Source organism: Condylostylus longicornis, unplaced genomic scaffold (genome assembly GCF_029603195.1).
Source record: "Condylostylus longicornis isolate FDR11 unplaced genomic scaffold, ASM2960319v2 ptg000074l, whole genome shotgun sequence".
Lineage (NCBI taxonomy): Eukaryota > Metazoa > Arthropoda > Insecta > Diptera > Dolichopodidae > Condylostylus > Condylostylus longicornis.
In genome coordinates, this window is record NW_026578042.1 from 623604 (window position 1) to 641403 (window position 17800).

General features: G+C 28.6%; 1 protein-coding gene across 2 annotated transcripts in view; it reads left to right on the plus strand.

The window, feature by feature from the left end:
- The window catches only part of LOC129612544 (glycosyltransferase-like protein gnt13), a 230932-nt gene that overhangs the window by 174615 nt on the left and 38517 nt on the right, over window positions 1–17800 (plus strand). The window contains exon 7 of one of the 2 annotated variants that reach the window (XM_055526205.1): window positions 10010–10133. The exons of the other annotated variant lie outside the window; for it this stretch is intronic. Within the exon in view, the coding sequence (XP_055382180.1) occupies window positions 10010–10065 (56 nt within the window). The 3' untranslated portion in view covers window positions 10066–10133. Of the gene's footprint in view, window positions 1–10009; window positions 10134–17800 lie in introns of those variants that run through there. 2 annotated transcript variants of the gene reach the window in all.

The window sequence follows — 17800 nt, forward strand, 5'->3', positions numbered from 1 at the left end:
CACGACCCCCTCCCTACCTTTGCAAAAACTTGAAAATTTTTAAAATTGTGCATGACCCCCTACCTTGGCAAAAAATTGAAAATTTTTTAAAATTTTGCACGACCCCCTACCTTGGCAAAAAATTGAAAATTTTTTAAAATTTTGCACGACCCCCTACCTTGGCAAAAAAATTGAAAATTTTTAAAATTTTGCATGACCCTGGCAAAAAATTGAAAATTTTTTAAAATTTTGCACGACCCCCTACCTTGGCAAAAAATTTAAAATTTTGCACGACCCCCTACCTTTGCAAAAACTTGAAAATTTTTTAAAATTTTGCACGACCCCCTACCTTGTCAAAAAATTGAAAATTTTTAAAATTTTGCATGACCCCCTACCTTGTCAAAAAATTTTGCACGACCCCCTACCTTGGCAAAAAATTTAAAATTTTGCACGACCCCCTACCTTGGCAAAAAATTTAAAATTTTGCACGACCCCCTACCTTGGCAAAAAAATTGAAAATTTTTTAAAATTTTGCACGACCACCTACCTTGTCAAAAAATCGAAAATTTTTTGAAGTTTTGCTTAAACCGCTACCTTGTCAAAAAGTCGAAAATTTTCTGAGGTGTTGCACGACCCCCTACCGTGTCAAAAAATTGAAAATTTTTTAAAATTTTGCACGACCCCCTTTGTTAAAAAATCGAAAATTTTTTAAAATATTGCACGACCCCCTACCTTGTCAAAAAATTGAAAATTTTTTAAAATTTTGCACGACCCCCTACCTGGCAAAAAATCGAAAATTTTTTAAAATTTTGCACGATCCCCTACCTTGTCAAAAATTCAGCGTGGAAAACGGAGCAAAGCTATTTTTGTGATCTTCAAGAAGAGTAATTAATTGGCATATTCGTAATTTCTTTCATTATTTCGTCTAAAACGGTTTCAAAAAGTATTGACGGGAGTTCGCTACTTTTTTCAACGTCCGTGTTAATGTTGAATTGCTCACTTAGTTCTCTCTTATGTGGAAGTCAATTATTTTTCCTGTAATCCAGTTCTTTCTTAAGGTTGCTTGTAAAAAACTTGTGCATCGTCTTCATACTTTGGCATTGTATTGTTCTGTACACCATTATTCTGATGAATTTTCTAAATTTCTTCAATTTGGCAACTTGTTGCACACTCTGAAAAATAAATATGTACAAAATCAAATAATCTTTAATATTTTAATAAAATTCAATTATTATCTAAGAGTATATCGCACAAAAGTGTGTTTAATTTTTTATTTAAATTTTTTTTTAAACAACAAATCAAATCAATTTAATTTAAAAAACAAAAAAGTCTTTATAGAAATTAAAATTCTATGCAAGTATTTAATAATAAAAATAAATAGAAAAATTAACAATCAAAAACACCTTCATCAAAAATCTCATATTTCGGTTTAATGTTCTGCAATAAATTATGCAAGAAAAAAAAAACTTATCGATTAATCTGAACTAAATAGAAAAAAAGAAATGAATGTTTCTGCCATATGTGTACATGTGTATATAATTTTGAAAAGTACATTCCAATATATCAAAATTTACATTTATGTCAGTGTGTGTCTTTTGCATGCATTTATGTTCAAATGTTTGGCAATATAGGTATTGTATGTGATAGCATTTAAAAAATAGTTAATAGTTCTCAAAATTTGAATAAATATTTTTGAAAATTTTAATACATGAATTAAATGTTTTGATCGGTTCTAATGAATTTTAATTGAAATGTTCTTAATCTATTGGAAAATCTTTTGTTCGTTGTTAAAATTTTTCATTCCGCCCATGGTCTTATGATGAAAAGGTAGAAACTAGCAAACAACCAATTATTTATAATTTTTTTTGTAATTTGTAAGGTACGTATATCTCCCCTCCAATGGTTCGCCTTCCGTCGATTAGTGAATGCTTGTAACAGAAAAAAGTTAGAACTGCATATTTTTGGTCTGCAAAAATAGTGAAGGCTCATCATAAGCATCGTTCTAATAGTATTTCTTTTTATTTAAGCCCCTTGCAGACCAAAACGTAAGCATCTCCGAATCTGAGATTGTATTATTATCTATCAGCAAATTGGCTCATTAATTGCTCTGAACGATAAAAACTCTACAAAATGCCACAAAAGAACTGAAATAATTTCGGGAACCCGCTGAGATGGTTACAAATACCTGTTAAATGATTAAATTCTTTATTTCATTAGTCAAAAACGGTATGTCTTGTCAACTCTAAGGCCATTATTTTAAAACTTCTAAATTTTCCATATTATTGATTTTAAAATTTTCGAACTGGAAAATTATTCAAAAGAAAGGCTCTGGCACAAACCGAAAAATTATTTAAATAAATACAAAACAGAAAAATCCAATACGATTTAGATAATATACGATTCAAATGAATCACGAATGGAAATTTAAATATCGTTGTTCATTTATTAAAATTATTCATATGCATGCGTCAGTCAATTTAACTGATTTTTCCAAAAAAAACTAAAAATTAAATTTATATTCAAATTGATACATACTTACATAATCAGTTTATATATTAAAACAGTTCAATGTTGAAGTGTAAAATATTAGCATTGATCAATAGATAATACTGAATGTATGAATAAGAGTAGATATATACAGTGTAGCATACATACTTATGTACATATTTAAAGAATCGATATTATTGAAAACGCACGTCAACTCGAGTATTCTGTTTGTATAAATAAAATTATTTTTATACCTCAAAGCTAGCTGCATGTTATTACAATTTGCCGAAACAATGCCGAATTTCATTCCGACAAAAAATACGATTTTTCCACCAGTTTGTGCAGTTGTCAAATTGTGTTTTACAAAATGTTAATTTTGTACGCAAACGTCACGATAGCCTTTATTAGTAAACGATTCACAAGTGTTGCCGTTTTTAATTAAGTATCTTAATTGAATTCCACTGCGTATTTGCCATGCTTATATAATTAATATAAATACACGATTGCATTATAGAGCTTATGTATTTGCATATTATAATATGATTTTTCATTTAATAACATATAAAAGCAAGAAAGTCTATATAAACCATAATAATTTAAGAAAACTAGAAGAAAGAATATGTGAGTAAAATAATAATTGCAACAAAAATAACACCATCACTTTGTATAACTTTATATATACGTACATAAAAACCATTATATGCTAATATGTATATGTACGTGTGCATGCAGAAATTTTCGGTGACGCGAATACTTCAAATATTTCAATTTTTGCATGTGTACTTCATTGTGAATATTGTACGTAAAATGTAATGTAACAAATCAGAAAAAAAAAACGTAAAAATTGTACCGCTTGCATAACATTTTTATTTTTTGTTGCAATTTTCATTTTGGCGCGACATTCAATTATAATCAATAAACCCAAAAAAAACAAAAACGTAAAAGAAAAACTTGCACTAAAAATTGAATAGTGCGTAAGTGGGATAAGTGATTGCCTTGAAGGAAGGAAAATTTAACAACGAAATACAAAAATAAAAATAAAATTAAAAGTGAATTTTTCGGTTAATTTGGAAGCTTAAAAAAAAAATGCATACGAAAATATTGTGAAAAAAAAGCCACAATAAGCGACGTAAAATTCAAACTTGTATTTTTTTTTTCAAAAGAAGGAAATTACAAATTCGTACACTAATGTGTATGTGGGCTTGCCTCCTGCTTGCCTGTTGCGTTTAATAACGCAATTTGCAAAATTAATTTCTGTTTTCAAAAAAAATTTTTTTCCTTGTTTTTTTTTTTTTTTTTTTATTTTAACTTGTTGCCTGTTGCAGTTGTATTTGATGATATTTATAGTAAGAGACACTTAAAAAGGGTGTGTAAATTAAATAAACGAAATAAATTAACTAATAAAGAAAACGAAAATAAAATAAAAAGTAACCGAATTGTGTAACTTTCCCGATTAATTATTTTTAAATAAAGTTTTTTGTAAAGAAGTAGCATGAACACGAAGTAGAGTTGTAGTGTGCAAATATCCGTAGAGTTGTAGTCTTAGATTGCAATTAAATTATCCGTGTTTTACATTGCAATTGTAGTACGTTCCCTATAGCATTATGATATTGTAAAGTGATTTAACCTAGCCGGTAGTCAATGGTATTTGTACATGCCAGTGTTATTGCTTCCCTTGTTATCCCAAAGATACATGCTCTAGTAGTTTTTTGTGCGTTCAAATTCGTCTATATTTTTACAAAAACGAAGATCTACAAGACGCTTACGTAATTTTGCACAAACTGATTCAGTAATCATTTTTACTTTAAAGAAACGGGAGTGTACCCTCAGACCTCACTCAGTTATAGTTTCGGTTCGCTCTTTGCAATTGCGTTCGGGTTCACATTGCTATTTATACTAAAAACAAAAAAAAAATCTTAACCGGAATACGCTTTTAATATCTTTAAATATAAGTTTATGTACGGGTTTATGCAGTTTGTATTTCATGCTACGTTCGTTAATTTATAATGTTAGTGAAAATCGTCAAATACAATTTTTACAGTTATGCTCAAAAACATGTTTTTATTGTAAAATTTGCGGTTGTGTAATAGTTCTGAGAATTTTATTTTTTCATTTTCCTCATATGTACATATAATATAACATATGATTGTGCATCTATATATGTGTTACACATAGGATGAATATAGGATAGTAAAATTATTTTTGTTAATACAGTTCGACATATTTTCGTCATATTACAATAACTGCATGTACGTTGCTGCAATATTTATAGTTAAAAGTATTAGTTATATAAAATTAAGAATAAAACTCTGAAAATTATTTTAATGGAATAGCTAGCTCACTATAGACATAGATCAAATCATATATCATATATAGACTTCCAAAAAACATTTGATGTAATACATAATGGGTTGCACTCGGAGGAAACGAAGTCCCAATAAAAATTGTTAATATTATTGAAACACTATATAACAGCACATCTTAGAAAAGAGTAATATGGCGAGAGTCGTAAAAGTGAATCAAAACAACAAACCCAAGAAGCCAAAAGCCGACAGCGATTTTCTTGGCAGGAGTAATAGGCATAACGCTGTTTACGATGGAGAGGCGATGTGTGAAGTTATATTTTTTTTAAAAGAATGAATAAAGGAAAAAAATACTTTTGTTATTATTAATTGCATATATGACTACCTTTGTTACTAGTTTAACATATTGAAAATTTAAAATTAAATTTTAGTAATAATAGTAGTGCGTCCATACCTACATATATACATCAATAGGCAAACAAATTCACGTTTAAGCTCTTCTTCTATACTCTGCCTTTCAAGAAAAAAATTTTCATTTGACCTAATTAACATGATTTCAATAACATCAAAGCTATTTAAATTTACTAAATTAAAACTAATCTATGTAATTTTCCAAAACCATTAGGAAAGGACATGTTGATTTCTTTGAAAATTTAGTTGACTATATAATTTTTATGTATAAAATCACCTCAGTTGTCAAAGATATTTTATGAAATAGAAATTCTAAGGTTTACATAAAAAAAAAACTATTTCTTTCCTTTTACGCTCGTAGTTCAATTAGAAACTCAAAAGTATAAAGGAAGAATATAAGCCTAATAATCTAAGAATAGATTCATAGAGAATAAACATACAGACATTATCACTCTTAACGAATTAATATGCTTCTTTTTATGTATATATCCCATAGGACTTATAAGGACACAATAATCATTTTAAAAAAAAAAAGTAAAAAGAATACTTAAGATTTGTATAAAAAAAAAGCATATTGCAAGTGGAACCATGCGTAAATCATAAAGTGTTTCTGGTCCAAATATGAGGAAAAGGCTTAAAGAATCAACAAGATGAAGAAGAATATCCAATTTCTATTCACATTTGAAGCATTACGAGTTTTTTTTTTTATTTTCGATATTTCCTTTTCCTAAGATATGCTGCATATATAGTTAGTTACACAAGAACATGTCATAAAAATGTAAATGTACATAATACAATAAATACTTAGATACTTTAAAGAATATTAAAAAAAAAAAATCATAAGGGGAAGGGCTCTTGTAAATTTTATAATGCTTCAATTGTTAAGATTTCAAGGTGGTTTGTTTTTAAACCACAACAATTATACTTATATACTCTTAGTAGAAATATATTCCTTCCTTTTATATGTGCACATGTTTGGTCTACATACACACCACTTGATAATTAAAATAAAATTAGAATTTTCTTTATTCATGTATGTTTGTGTGTATTTTGTGCCTTTGAAGAAATTTTATATGTAAGTAAAAAAAATTATATTGATGTTACAAGTGAGCGGACGGTTCTGTCATATAAAAATGCAAATTTTAAAAACAAAAGAAATTTTTGCAAATTATAGTGTCGCTAATTTAAGGAAGTTGTTTTTGAATTAGCTTCTTCTAAAAGAATTGAAAAAAATCTATTAATTAAAAACTCATTATTTTCGATGATATTTGTGGTATTTTCATTTCAATCACACATTCTTGAGTGCATACTTGAGCCTCTTGTAAATAATTGAATTAAATTCATAATTTTTTTTCATATTCGGCACGACTGCGATTTGTATTGCCGTGGAAGATTAATTTGTAATTATTATATATCACAACATACAATGAGAGAGTCGGTATTGTTTTCTGCATTTCTCAGCAATTTTTTAAATTCTGTCGGCTCGGACTTCTTCGATTGTACATGTACCTTCTCTTCTGTTAGTTATTTCATAGCCATGTAGTGACGAAAAGCCACTGCATACCTAACCTACACATTAATTTCAGCTTTTTTGAAAAGTCCTCGATTTCTCATCTTAATCGAATTTCTGACACAGATTCATTACTCTTTTTCAATTTTAATCGGTGCAATTATCACAACTTTCCTCAAAAATCAAATTGCACCTCTCAACTACTTCTAAATAACTTCAAAAAGGTAAATCAAATCTTAATTGAGTTAAATAAAAAAATTTTCTATTTCCCACCGCATTCCTTCTTTGTTTTTTTTTTTTTGTTAAATTTCTAATGTTCACATTCCATTTTGTCAAAATTATGTAATTATTTTTTCTGATTGATTTTCTTTTATTATTTTACAGTTTCACACCCATTATATTCATATTATTTATTATTATTATTATTAAAACGAAGTTCATTAAGATCTAATCTTACAATTTTATAATATTTTACATTATGGTTAAGATTTTTTTTTGAATATACATGGGTTTGAATTTTATGATACGACTACTCAAGTATACGCGTATTCATGTATACTCAACTCATTAACAAATCCTCAGTGAATCCTTAAGTGAAAACATCAAAAGAATTATTAAAGATGTGTTTATAAGTATTTACATAATATTATAAAATAAAATAAATATATTTACAAAAATATTATATAAAAGGGAAAATTGTTTCTTGTTTTCAATTTTATTTTGTTAGGTACGTCCTATATATGCAATAAAATAAATTTGTAACTTTGTCCTTCTTCAAAAGACAACAATATTTTCTAATTGACTTTTGATGTTATTTGAGACACTTTATGTTAAGATTTTTTTTTTTTGAGTACTATAGAATTGAAAATTGGACTAAATATTTTGTAAGATTGAGTTTTTTTGAAGATGGAAGGCGAATATATCAAGTGTCTTACAACTTTTAATGAGTGGTAATTATTAAGCAGATGGATTTAAATTAAATGTTATGATTCTTATATGTGTTTTCTGGAAAACAAAAATATATTATATACGTTATGAATTCCTATTTTGTTTAGATCTGCATAAATGTATTTTATATATAATATACGAGGGAACAAACAAAAATTTCATGAAATTATGGCATTTTTTACAAGCTAATGTATAAATTTTTTTGAAAAGTATTAGCGTTCATCATCTGACACCAAGGCAAGGGAAGTACAAGAGCACTCCCACCTTTTCTCGAAATAGTGCGTCGTTTTTTGATAACATTATTCCAGAGAAATTACCTGACCAATAGTGCAGTGGTTATTGCACTGGTCTTTAACAGAAGGGGAAGGGTCGCGGGTTCAAAGCCCAGTCAGATCACTTTAAAAATTATATTCAATATTATATAGCTCTATACACATTACATTATACATACGAGTATTATTCATATTAACTAATTGCCATATTTCAATAATATCCAATATTAAAAATACCACAAAATAAAAAAGAGTAAATATCAATAACCTTAAATATTTCGTATAAAACTACGGAAGGTTTGTCACGTACCTAGTAAACTTAATAACGTAACAAACTGGTGTTCATGGTTGTCTACAATATCGTGCACCAGCCCTATGCTTCTCCCAGGAGCGAAGCAGGAATAAAAATTCCAGGGAAATAATGCTATAATAAGATACAGCAACACATATTCGGTACAAACGACTTGTGATATTTGATCGCCATTAAGTAAAGAGAAGGTTGTATAATTACTAAGAGTAGAAATTGCAACGCCTTCAAAAATTTCAGAAAAGTGTATCCCAAATCTCAGTTCTCAGTTGAGAAAATTTAAATAATTCAACGCAGAGTCTTGATTTCGTGACTGCAGCTTGTTACAATTGGAATGTAGATCTTTTACGCTAGACTTAAAGTTGCAGACTGCATTTTAACAAACAGAAAATATTAAATTGTATACATTTTAATTTTATTAAATGCAAAATTATGAGAAAATACAAAAATCTCTTTTGATTTTTCCGAATAATCCTCGTATAAAAATTTTTAATTAACTTAAGTTGCTCTTTAGATGAAGTCACGTTAGTATAATATTTGTTATAATAACGTTAAAATAATTTTCAATTGGAATATTATGTCTTATTGAAGATATTATCCTTTTTTTTCAGGAAATTTAAATTCCCCTATGAATGCATTAAATTTAAATATAGGTGTGGGGCCCATTTGTTTAAAAAAGTTATCTATGTTGTATTTGGAAAACTAAATTCACGTAAATTTGTTTTGTATTAAAATAAAAAATGTTGCATGCATAATATGAAAGTGTCATAAAAAAATCTAAGAAAGAAATATAGGAATTAAGAAGAATATTAAATTTAGTAAAAATATTAAAAAATTTAAAAGTTTTATGTTTGTTAAAGATTTGGAAGAGATAATAAGAGAAATTGAAAAGACTTAAGGTCAACTCTTTATACATTCAATATGTTCCCAACTAACGTGCTCGTAGAACTCGTATATAGCTTCTTATTTCATCACATTAGAGCGACGGTTAACCGCGACCTAAAAGATAAATATGCCCCGTCACACTCACGTGCGCCCTAGTACTGCCTAAAGCACCCTCCAGGGCCAGATCTCTGATGAATTCGAGGGAAATATCCCACAATGACATGTCCACTAGCGGGGGATCTCCCAATAATACTCGGGGTCTCCTTCGCTTCTGTACAGAGACTGCAGTAAAAAATTCCAGTTTGCTTAGGTGTGTTTTATGCCTACAGCGTCGCGTCACCAACAACTCTGTTTGTAATTCCAAAAAAGCCTCTTTCCCTGCTGAAGCCTCAAACACGCTCTTCATAGCCCCGGCCTCTTCTCCAGTTTGATTCTTAGCAACTGACGGGTTTTACTTGGTCCAATCTTGCAAAGTATCTCAAAAGGACTCAGGCATAACAAAGCAGGAATTGTTCCGCAACTTCACCTACATATCTGTCTTCTCGTTTCCTCCTATGTAAAGGTATCTTCCAACTCTGTATAGCATTATGCATTTGTTCCGATCTAAGCGTTAGACCTTGCTGAGATAGTTCTTAAAGAAAATCTTAAATGTAGCTTGTTAATGAGAGTAAAACGTGTAATTTAAATTTTTTTTTAACGTTAATAGAAACCCGAGATGACTGCTCGGGTAATTTCCCGATTTTAGTTGTGATAAAACTTATGCACTGGATCGTTTTGTTATTTTCTTAAATTTTAAATTTCATTTAATTAAATATTTACCATGCAATTAAATTTAATTTTTTATATTTTTTAAATTTAAATTAAAAAAAAAATACTTTAATAATTAATATTTTTATTTTCTTTACAGGTAAGATAAAGTTTAAGTTCAAAAGATTTAGTGATCATCGAAAGAGAAGGTGGTGATTTTGTAAATATTATTTTTGAGTTATAAAAGTGTGTTAAGAGAAAGTGTTGGGAGTTTTAGTGCGATAAAAATTTTTAAGACAATTTTTTGAAGAAAAGGTATGTGAGATCTTGAGTGTTGATCTTGTTCTATGTTGTAATATAATGAAATTTAAAAAACATGAACGGAAGGGCTATTAGAAAGAGTTTTTAAGGAAAAGGGTTACATGTTGCATTAAGTTTCGATTAAAATTTTTAATAAGCGTTTGCTTAAACCGAGTTCAAAAACAGCGTGCTGAGTCCAAAAAAAACATTGAAATTGCAGCAATACTCTGTTTTAATACCAAATTAAGCTACCAAATGTCTAGTCGCAAAAACCGAGTTCAAAAACAGCGTGCTGAGTCCAAAAAAAACATTGAAATTGCAGCAATACTCTGTTTTAATACCAAATTAAGCTACCAAATGTCTAGCCGCAATTTTGTTGTATATTAATTTCACTGCGATGGGAGTGTCAGAGATTTATTAGTTTTTCATAACTACTCACTGGTTATCGAGTATGTATTATGGATGCTTGCAGTTTAAATAACCATAAGGAATCGAATTTTGTTCTGAAACACTCATATCATAAGTGTTTATTTTTAAGTACTAACATTCCACAGATGGTCCTTGTTGATGTGTGTCCAACTTTGATCCAATAATTCGTACTATTATTCAAGTGAAATGTGTTGTAATTAAATAAATGTGAAATTTACTAAAATTGTGTTTTATTTTTTGGAATAGAAACTTAATTGAACAGGTAAGATGTACATACATTTATGCATACAATAAAATTTATTATAAAATTTTTCATTATAATTTTATTTTAAAAATATTATTTAAATATTATAATAGTAGTTGTCACAATGTAAATGCCCTTCACTCTCTTTATGTTTGACTCAGTTATAGCATGCATTTACTTAAATTATATTACTTCTACAATGTTTTCGAATTTTATAACAAATTGGTTAAAAAAAATGGCCAATTTCGAACGCCCATTAAATCTCATTCTATCATTTTTAGTGAAAGTCAGAAATATTTTAATTTGTTGAAATGTGGCTTTAAAATTACCCGCATTCGGAGCAAACGAAAATAATGCATACATACTTTTGTAAATTTATTTAATTTTATAGACTTTGGATTCTTTAAGCGGGTAATATCCTAAGACAAACTTGTGCTATTGGATTTTCAATCAATTCCTCAGAATCATTTAGTAAATCATTTAGCAGATCTTTGATAGAGGCTATTAAGAATTAGTTCTATTACTGGAATTTTAATGTGGGATTTTACTAAAGCAGAATATTAAATCTATGACTAATTTGTTGTCATTTTGATTTTTTTTGTATCCTCGCTAATTTAATAATATCGCGAAATATCAATTCTTTTAATAAATTGAAATATTTTCTATGTAAGTACACTTTTAAATAATTATGCAATATTACCATATTTATTTTGTTATTCAAATATAAAAATAGAAATGATGTAAACGTGACAGTAGATCTATTAAATAGAAGCCGCTTTTTGCTTTTTTGTTTTTAAAGGAAACAAAATAGAATTCATGCAAATAAAAATAACAAAAAAGAATTTTATATCCTGACAATTTTTTTCTATTTTAAAAAATTCTAATAAAATCTTTACCGTACTTCATATTCCTCGTAGTTATCGTGGCAATGAAACTTACTTGAAGAGCACCACCTTGAACTTAATGACATTTATAATTAAAATTCTATTGGCGTTATAAAAAAAAAAAATTCAAAGATTTTTTTGTTTTTCTTTTATATTGTTTTCGCTTCTAGAAAGTGTACAATACCAATGATGCATAATAAGCACACAGGATACAAAAACAAGTTACATGAACTTGTTTCCTTTAATCTCTATTTTGTACTATAAGTGTATTTTTACATTTATGAATGTAGAGTCTTAGAAAAAAAACTAATTTAATACTAAATAAGAAAAATTGAGCATAATAAGAAAATGTAAATTAAGTAAATTTATTAAAAAGTATGTTTGTTTTCTAACATTAAATAAATATTATGATTGTATTTATATAAATGACGCGATTCAATATTGTGCTAACAAATATATAATTAAATATTCGTGTTATCAACTTCTTGGGAATCGCGAATTTTACTTTCCGTTCAATAGTAGAAGAAAACAAACATTAAAACTGAGAGGAAAATAGTTTTTAATAAAGAAATATCGTGCGTTGTCAAATAAGTTTATGTGATGGTTCTCACTAAAACCATTTAAGTGTATGTGAAGTAATTAATATGAATTTTGTACTTTGAAATTATTCTAATCCAAACTTCTAAGTAAGTTTTATATGTTCAATGTCTTTATATTTTTTTATTCCTTTTGTTCACGTTCACTTACCTACAACTTTCATGGCTTTACCTACAATTTTCATGAAAATTTAAGTAGAACCGCGAACTTCAATACTGTGGGATTTCCTTTAAACTCGGCTGCATGACAGTGCCTTCAATAGTTTGTTAGTTAGTTAGAGAAGGGAACAGCCGCCTCTAAGCAGCCGCCCAGCACTAAGCCAGCAGAAGGCTCCTCGGCGTCCCCCCACAGCACATCCATCCCCTTAAATCCATTGAAGTCCCTTGAAAAAGTTCAGCAGATCACCCACAGGCACCTCCGGGAGCTCTTCCAATCCGTCGAATCGATATCCTTTCCCTTTGCTTAATTGCAGCAGTATTCTCGTTCTTGCACCTTCCTTTCTGGCCATAAGGCCCTTATCATTGCACAAGTTCGCTTGCCATACCAAACCTAGTTTCCCCTTCTAGTTTTTTCATCTATAATGTTTTCAAACCCCTAAGGACGGAAGCACCAACAAGTCTATTGCCGCAGTGTCATCCACCGCCCCCCAGTCTAGCCACCTCGTTCCTGTATTAAAACTTTTCTTTGTTACTATTGCTTTAAATTTGCTTCCTATATGCACTTCTAACTGAAGGACCTCGGGTTTGAACCCTCGTGGCAAAATCACAGTTCATATATTGATGCAAACTTGTTATTCGATATTGAATAGCTATAAAAATAAACAATAAATATGTCAATAACCTTCAATATTTATAATAAAGAAAAAAACCACAGCAGGTTGATCGGCGCCTAGTTAACTTAATGACCTGCGAAATTGATGCTTGACTTTAAAATTAGGAGGAAGTTCCTATTAGAATTTTGAAGTTAGAATTTTGTTTCCTTTCCACTTCCAAGTGGAAATAAAATTTACGACTTTCTGTACCTCACACTTTTCGACTTCGGCTAGATGACTTGATCTACCACCAGTTTTAATCCGTGAGTTTTTATCGATACCTCTTTTTCTTTCCATTACTTGGCTCAAGCTAATTTATGCTTTCTTTGTATGCCGCAAAGCTTCAACGTCAGTTAACAAAAAACTAACTACACTAACTGCGTCTGTAGTTAGTCTTTGTTTCCTGAATCATATTTTCATGTGACGTTACAGCATTTGTCTTCCAATTACGTCATAACATCAGCCGGCCGCCTCAGGTCCTAGTTCCCTATTTATGTTTTGTGCATTTTCTGATTTTTTTACGTAAATAGTAAAGTTATATTATGCAGGTTTATTTTGTAAGTTGTTTAGCTGTTTAAATTCATAGGGATCATCCATGACTTTCTTCCAAATATTTTTGTACCGCTTCCTTTTAACTGCCTGCCTTAATGTTTTTAACTCTATTTGAACTTTATCTCTCCTTACATCAGTCCCACTATTTTAATTAAATTTCAAAAGTTTTGTGACAAAATTTAAATACATCAATTCGAATCTTCTCTTAAATTATATTTTAAGCATCCTATTATAAAAATTAACTTTTACTTTTACATCCGCGTTTAGTTGTTATTATCAAATCCTTAGTGAATGAGTCTTTAAGTAAAAAAAACATTAAAAGAATAATTAAAAAGATGTTTACATTATATAAGGACAAAATTTAAAATAACAGTAATTTAAGGAATAAAGGAACTAAAAGGTATTAAAAAATTATGTTTTATATTCTTTTATTGTTAACCTTTTTCAAAAAAAAAAAATAAGATTGCATCCTTATTTTTATGGGACACGATTTTTCTAATTGAGTTTTGATGTTACTTAAGGAATTTCATATTGATTTTATTTTTGTTTTCTTGTTGTTTGCGTAAAAAGTATTATGTACCAAAATAAAAAGGGATAGGAAGAATACAAACGGAAAATTTTCATAAAAAAAAGGGTTTGCCAGGAAAAAAAACGTCTTGATTTAACTATAGATCGAGGTATATGTCGGAGTTTTATTCAATTTTAATAGTTTAATTTGAATTTTCTAAATATTTCTCCTGTATTTTTAAGTATCACATTTTATACACTCTGTATAAACCGTTCAGGTAGTCCGAATGTGCAGTGAAAACGCTAAATGTAAGTTAATTTTGATTCACCACTAATTCAAAATATTGCAATGTAATAATAAAAGGCAATACTCATATAAGTTTACAGATATTAGATTTTGTCAAAAATATTGATCAACCGTCCTGGGCGTTCACATTCATCTCTGAATTCATATTCAGATAAAATCTAGTAAATTTTGTTTAGCAAATACCGTAATCAGGTTAATCTATTATATCATATGAGTACTTTTCTGCAGTATTAAAGGCAGCAAGTCATGTCTGCGTACTTTACGACAATGAAAACTTTCCGTGTATTTTTTCTTTTAAAAGTCAACTATTTCAATAAACTTCCGGATCCAAATTGTTGCAGACATTGTTACTGCACATTTTAAGAGAAAATATTTCAAAATAGACCTACTATTATAGACCCCATTAAAATTATAACAAAATATAATTTCGTTGGTTAAAAAGAAACTTTCCTCAAAGATGAATGCACTAGGGAAATACCGAATTGTTTTATTTTTAACACGAGTTATAAAAATTATTCTTAAATTAACAAAACATTATAAAAATTTAAAAATTAAATGTTCTCATAAAAGAAATTTTAATTACAATTAGTTTTTAAAGATTTTACAGTTTCTTAAGATCTGTTTATTTGCTGTATTTAAGGTTTAATTATAACATTATGAGTTTTAATTTTCATTGTCTTACTTAAAATCACAAGTTAAGGAAAAATAAAAGAATATTCTTGCAATCGGGACTTATAAAATTTAAATATTATTGTTAATATTCTGTAATTAATAAGAGAAAAATGTAAACTATTTTTAGGTAATTAAAAAAAATTTAAAATAAAATTAAACTATTAAAATTTAGTTCTTAGTTATAAAAGAAGTACATTTAGTACAATATTAATATCGAATACGTGTGTATTAATAATGAGCTTACAAATAAGTTTACGGTACTTTACTCACAGTTTTCTTTACCATGCAATGAAAGCGTCTCAAATCTTAATTAAGCGGGAAAAATGTTTATTCGACTTATTATTATTAATGATTTTAACAATTCCATTTTGCAGATATGTCCCGCATGACTATCATTAAAATTATTACAAAATATTTTCCCGTGTATCACTTTGATATTTAAATATTTTTGTTTAAATTTATTTTATTATTTGAAACTAATAAAACAAGATATGTAAGAAAAGAACATAAAAAATAAAAATAAACAAAACATACAAATTTGAGTGACAGACGTGACAAAAAAATTTGACAAGATTAAAACGTTTAAACAAAGAAAAAAAAATTATTCTGTTTGTCAAAAATGAAACGTGTAGAATAATAGTCGCCTTTAATGAAATTAACATAAATATCCTGACATTTTAGTTTTCAATGTTAAGCACATTTTTTACGTCACTTCTTACATAATAATGAAACCATGAAACGGAAAAAATGTTTAATGAAATCACTGTATAGTATGGTTAAGGCTCGTGACATGATCATTAATATTCTCTTTATAAATGACGGAACGAAACACGAGTTTATACTTTGCATTTATTTTATATTGGTTTTTATATAATAAAAAACAATTACAATGTACTCGTATCGATAATTAAGTGATAAAAATGAATTTGATGCACTTCCACCCGAAATTGAACAATGAATTTTATTCATTTCATTTTAAATATTTTGTACAAATTTACTTAAACACGATTTTCGTCTTAATTTGTTTGTATAAAATAAACCCTTGCGTTGTTTACCCAATTAATACCCTAAGTCAAGAATATTTTACTTGCAGGAAGGCATTTTCGTTTAAACAATTTCGGTTGTTATTTATTAATTACAACCTTAAATAATCCCCGTTCTTTAAAAAACCAATGTAATAATTATTCGAGTAATGTTAAAAGGTAGATATTTTACATATTATTTAACAGTAACGCCACTTGTAGTACTATGGATGAAATTTGAATTTTTTATTTTTAAATTGTTTGAAATCTTGTAAAAAATTTATTCTGTTTACAAAATAGCTACTATAACATAGTAATTGTGATTTTATAAACAGTTTGGTTGCTTTGGTTGGTTGACCAAACAACGGGTCCACCGCACTCTAGTTTGCATACATGTGCTGTTTGGCTATCACATTATGATAGCCTCGTGATCACACGCCATTATTGATTACAGGTGGCCTATCTAAGCCATCTTGAGGAATCTATCTAAATCCCCAAAGTCAATCTTCGATATTCCAGTCCAGTCCAGTCTTGTCAAATTTGCGCTGCTCCACGGGACCAGTCTGGCCCCGCCCAGAGGTGAATACTCGCAGAGATAGTGAGAAGTTGTGTCCTTCTTGTCCAATTAAAGAAAGCTGCGACACGTTGTGTTGATGGGCAATTCTAGCCCATTCACTTGCTCTCCTAAGGACCAATGTCCATTGAATTTCCTAAGGTCTTATTTCGACCACATTTTTCTTTTCCGATCACCAGCGATCGGTGCACAATAAAATATTGTCTATGTACATTCATTTTTCACGGTTTTGATAGGAACAAAAACCCGTTCCGCCCCAGAAAAGTCCATGGCTGAGTCACAGCTCGCCAGCGCATCCGCCACCGATATTTGACCATATTCTCTAAATATCGGATCGTAAAACTTCTGCAATGTAGCTGTGAAATGAAGCATTTCCAATGATAGTGCAAATAAATACCCTGTACTTGTACTATTAATATTATCCAAATTTTAGAAGAGCAACAACTATTTATTTATAACACTACACAAGTGCATATACAGATGAAATTCAATAAAAGTCTGTATGATTGTCTTGCAGATGTGTAATATATCCAGTAGTTTAGATCCTTTCTCAAAAACAAAGTACATATTATTATGTATTTTAAATTATAATTTCCTTCATAAAACACTTCCTAATTAAAAATAAATTTAGATGCACTTTCATTTGTTCACTGATAAATATTTTTATAATTGACTTTTATTAATTAGTTTCCTGATAAAAATTGTTAGTTTTAAAATTTTAAAAATAATTTTCACTATTTTTTTAGGTTCTTAAAAAAAATACTCACAATTGTAATTATCCCATATAACAGATGAAGTGTTAATTAACAGTTGGAATATTTGTAAAATTCAGAAACTCAAAAAATGTCTATGAAAACTGTTTGTTATTCCAAATATTTGACACTCAAATATTTTGTGACATTTATTAATTGTTTTTTCCTCAAATTAATCACCAACATATTTTTATCACAATATAAAACAAAAATCAAGGACAACCCAAAAACCGAAAACCAAAAAAAAAAAATATTTTAATTTTAATGCACGCATGTTCACAATAAATTAGGAGAAAAACA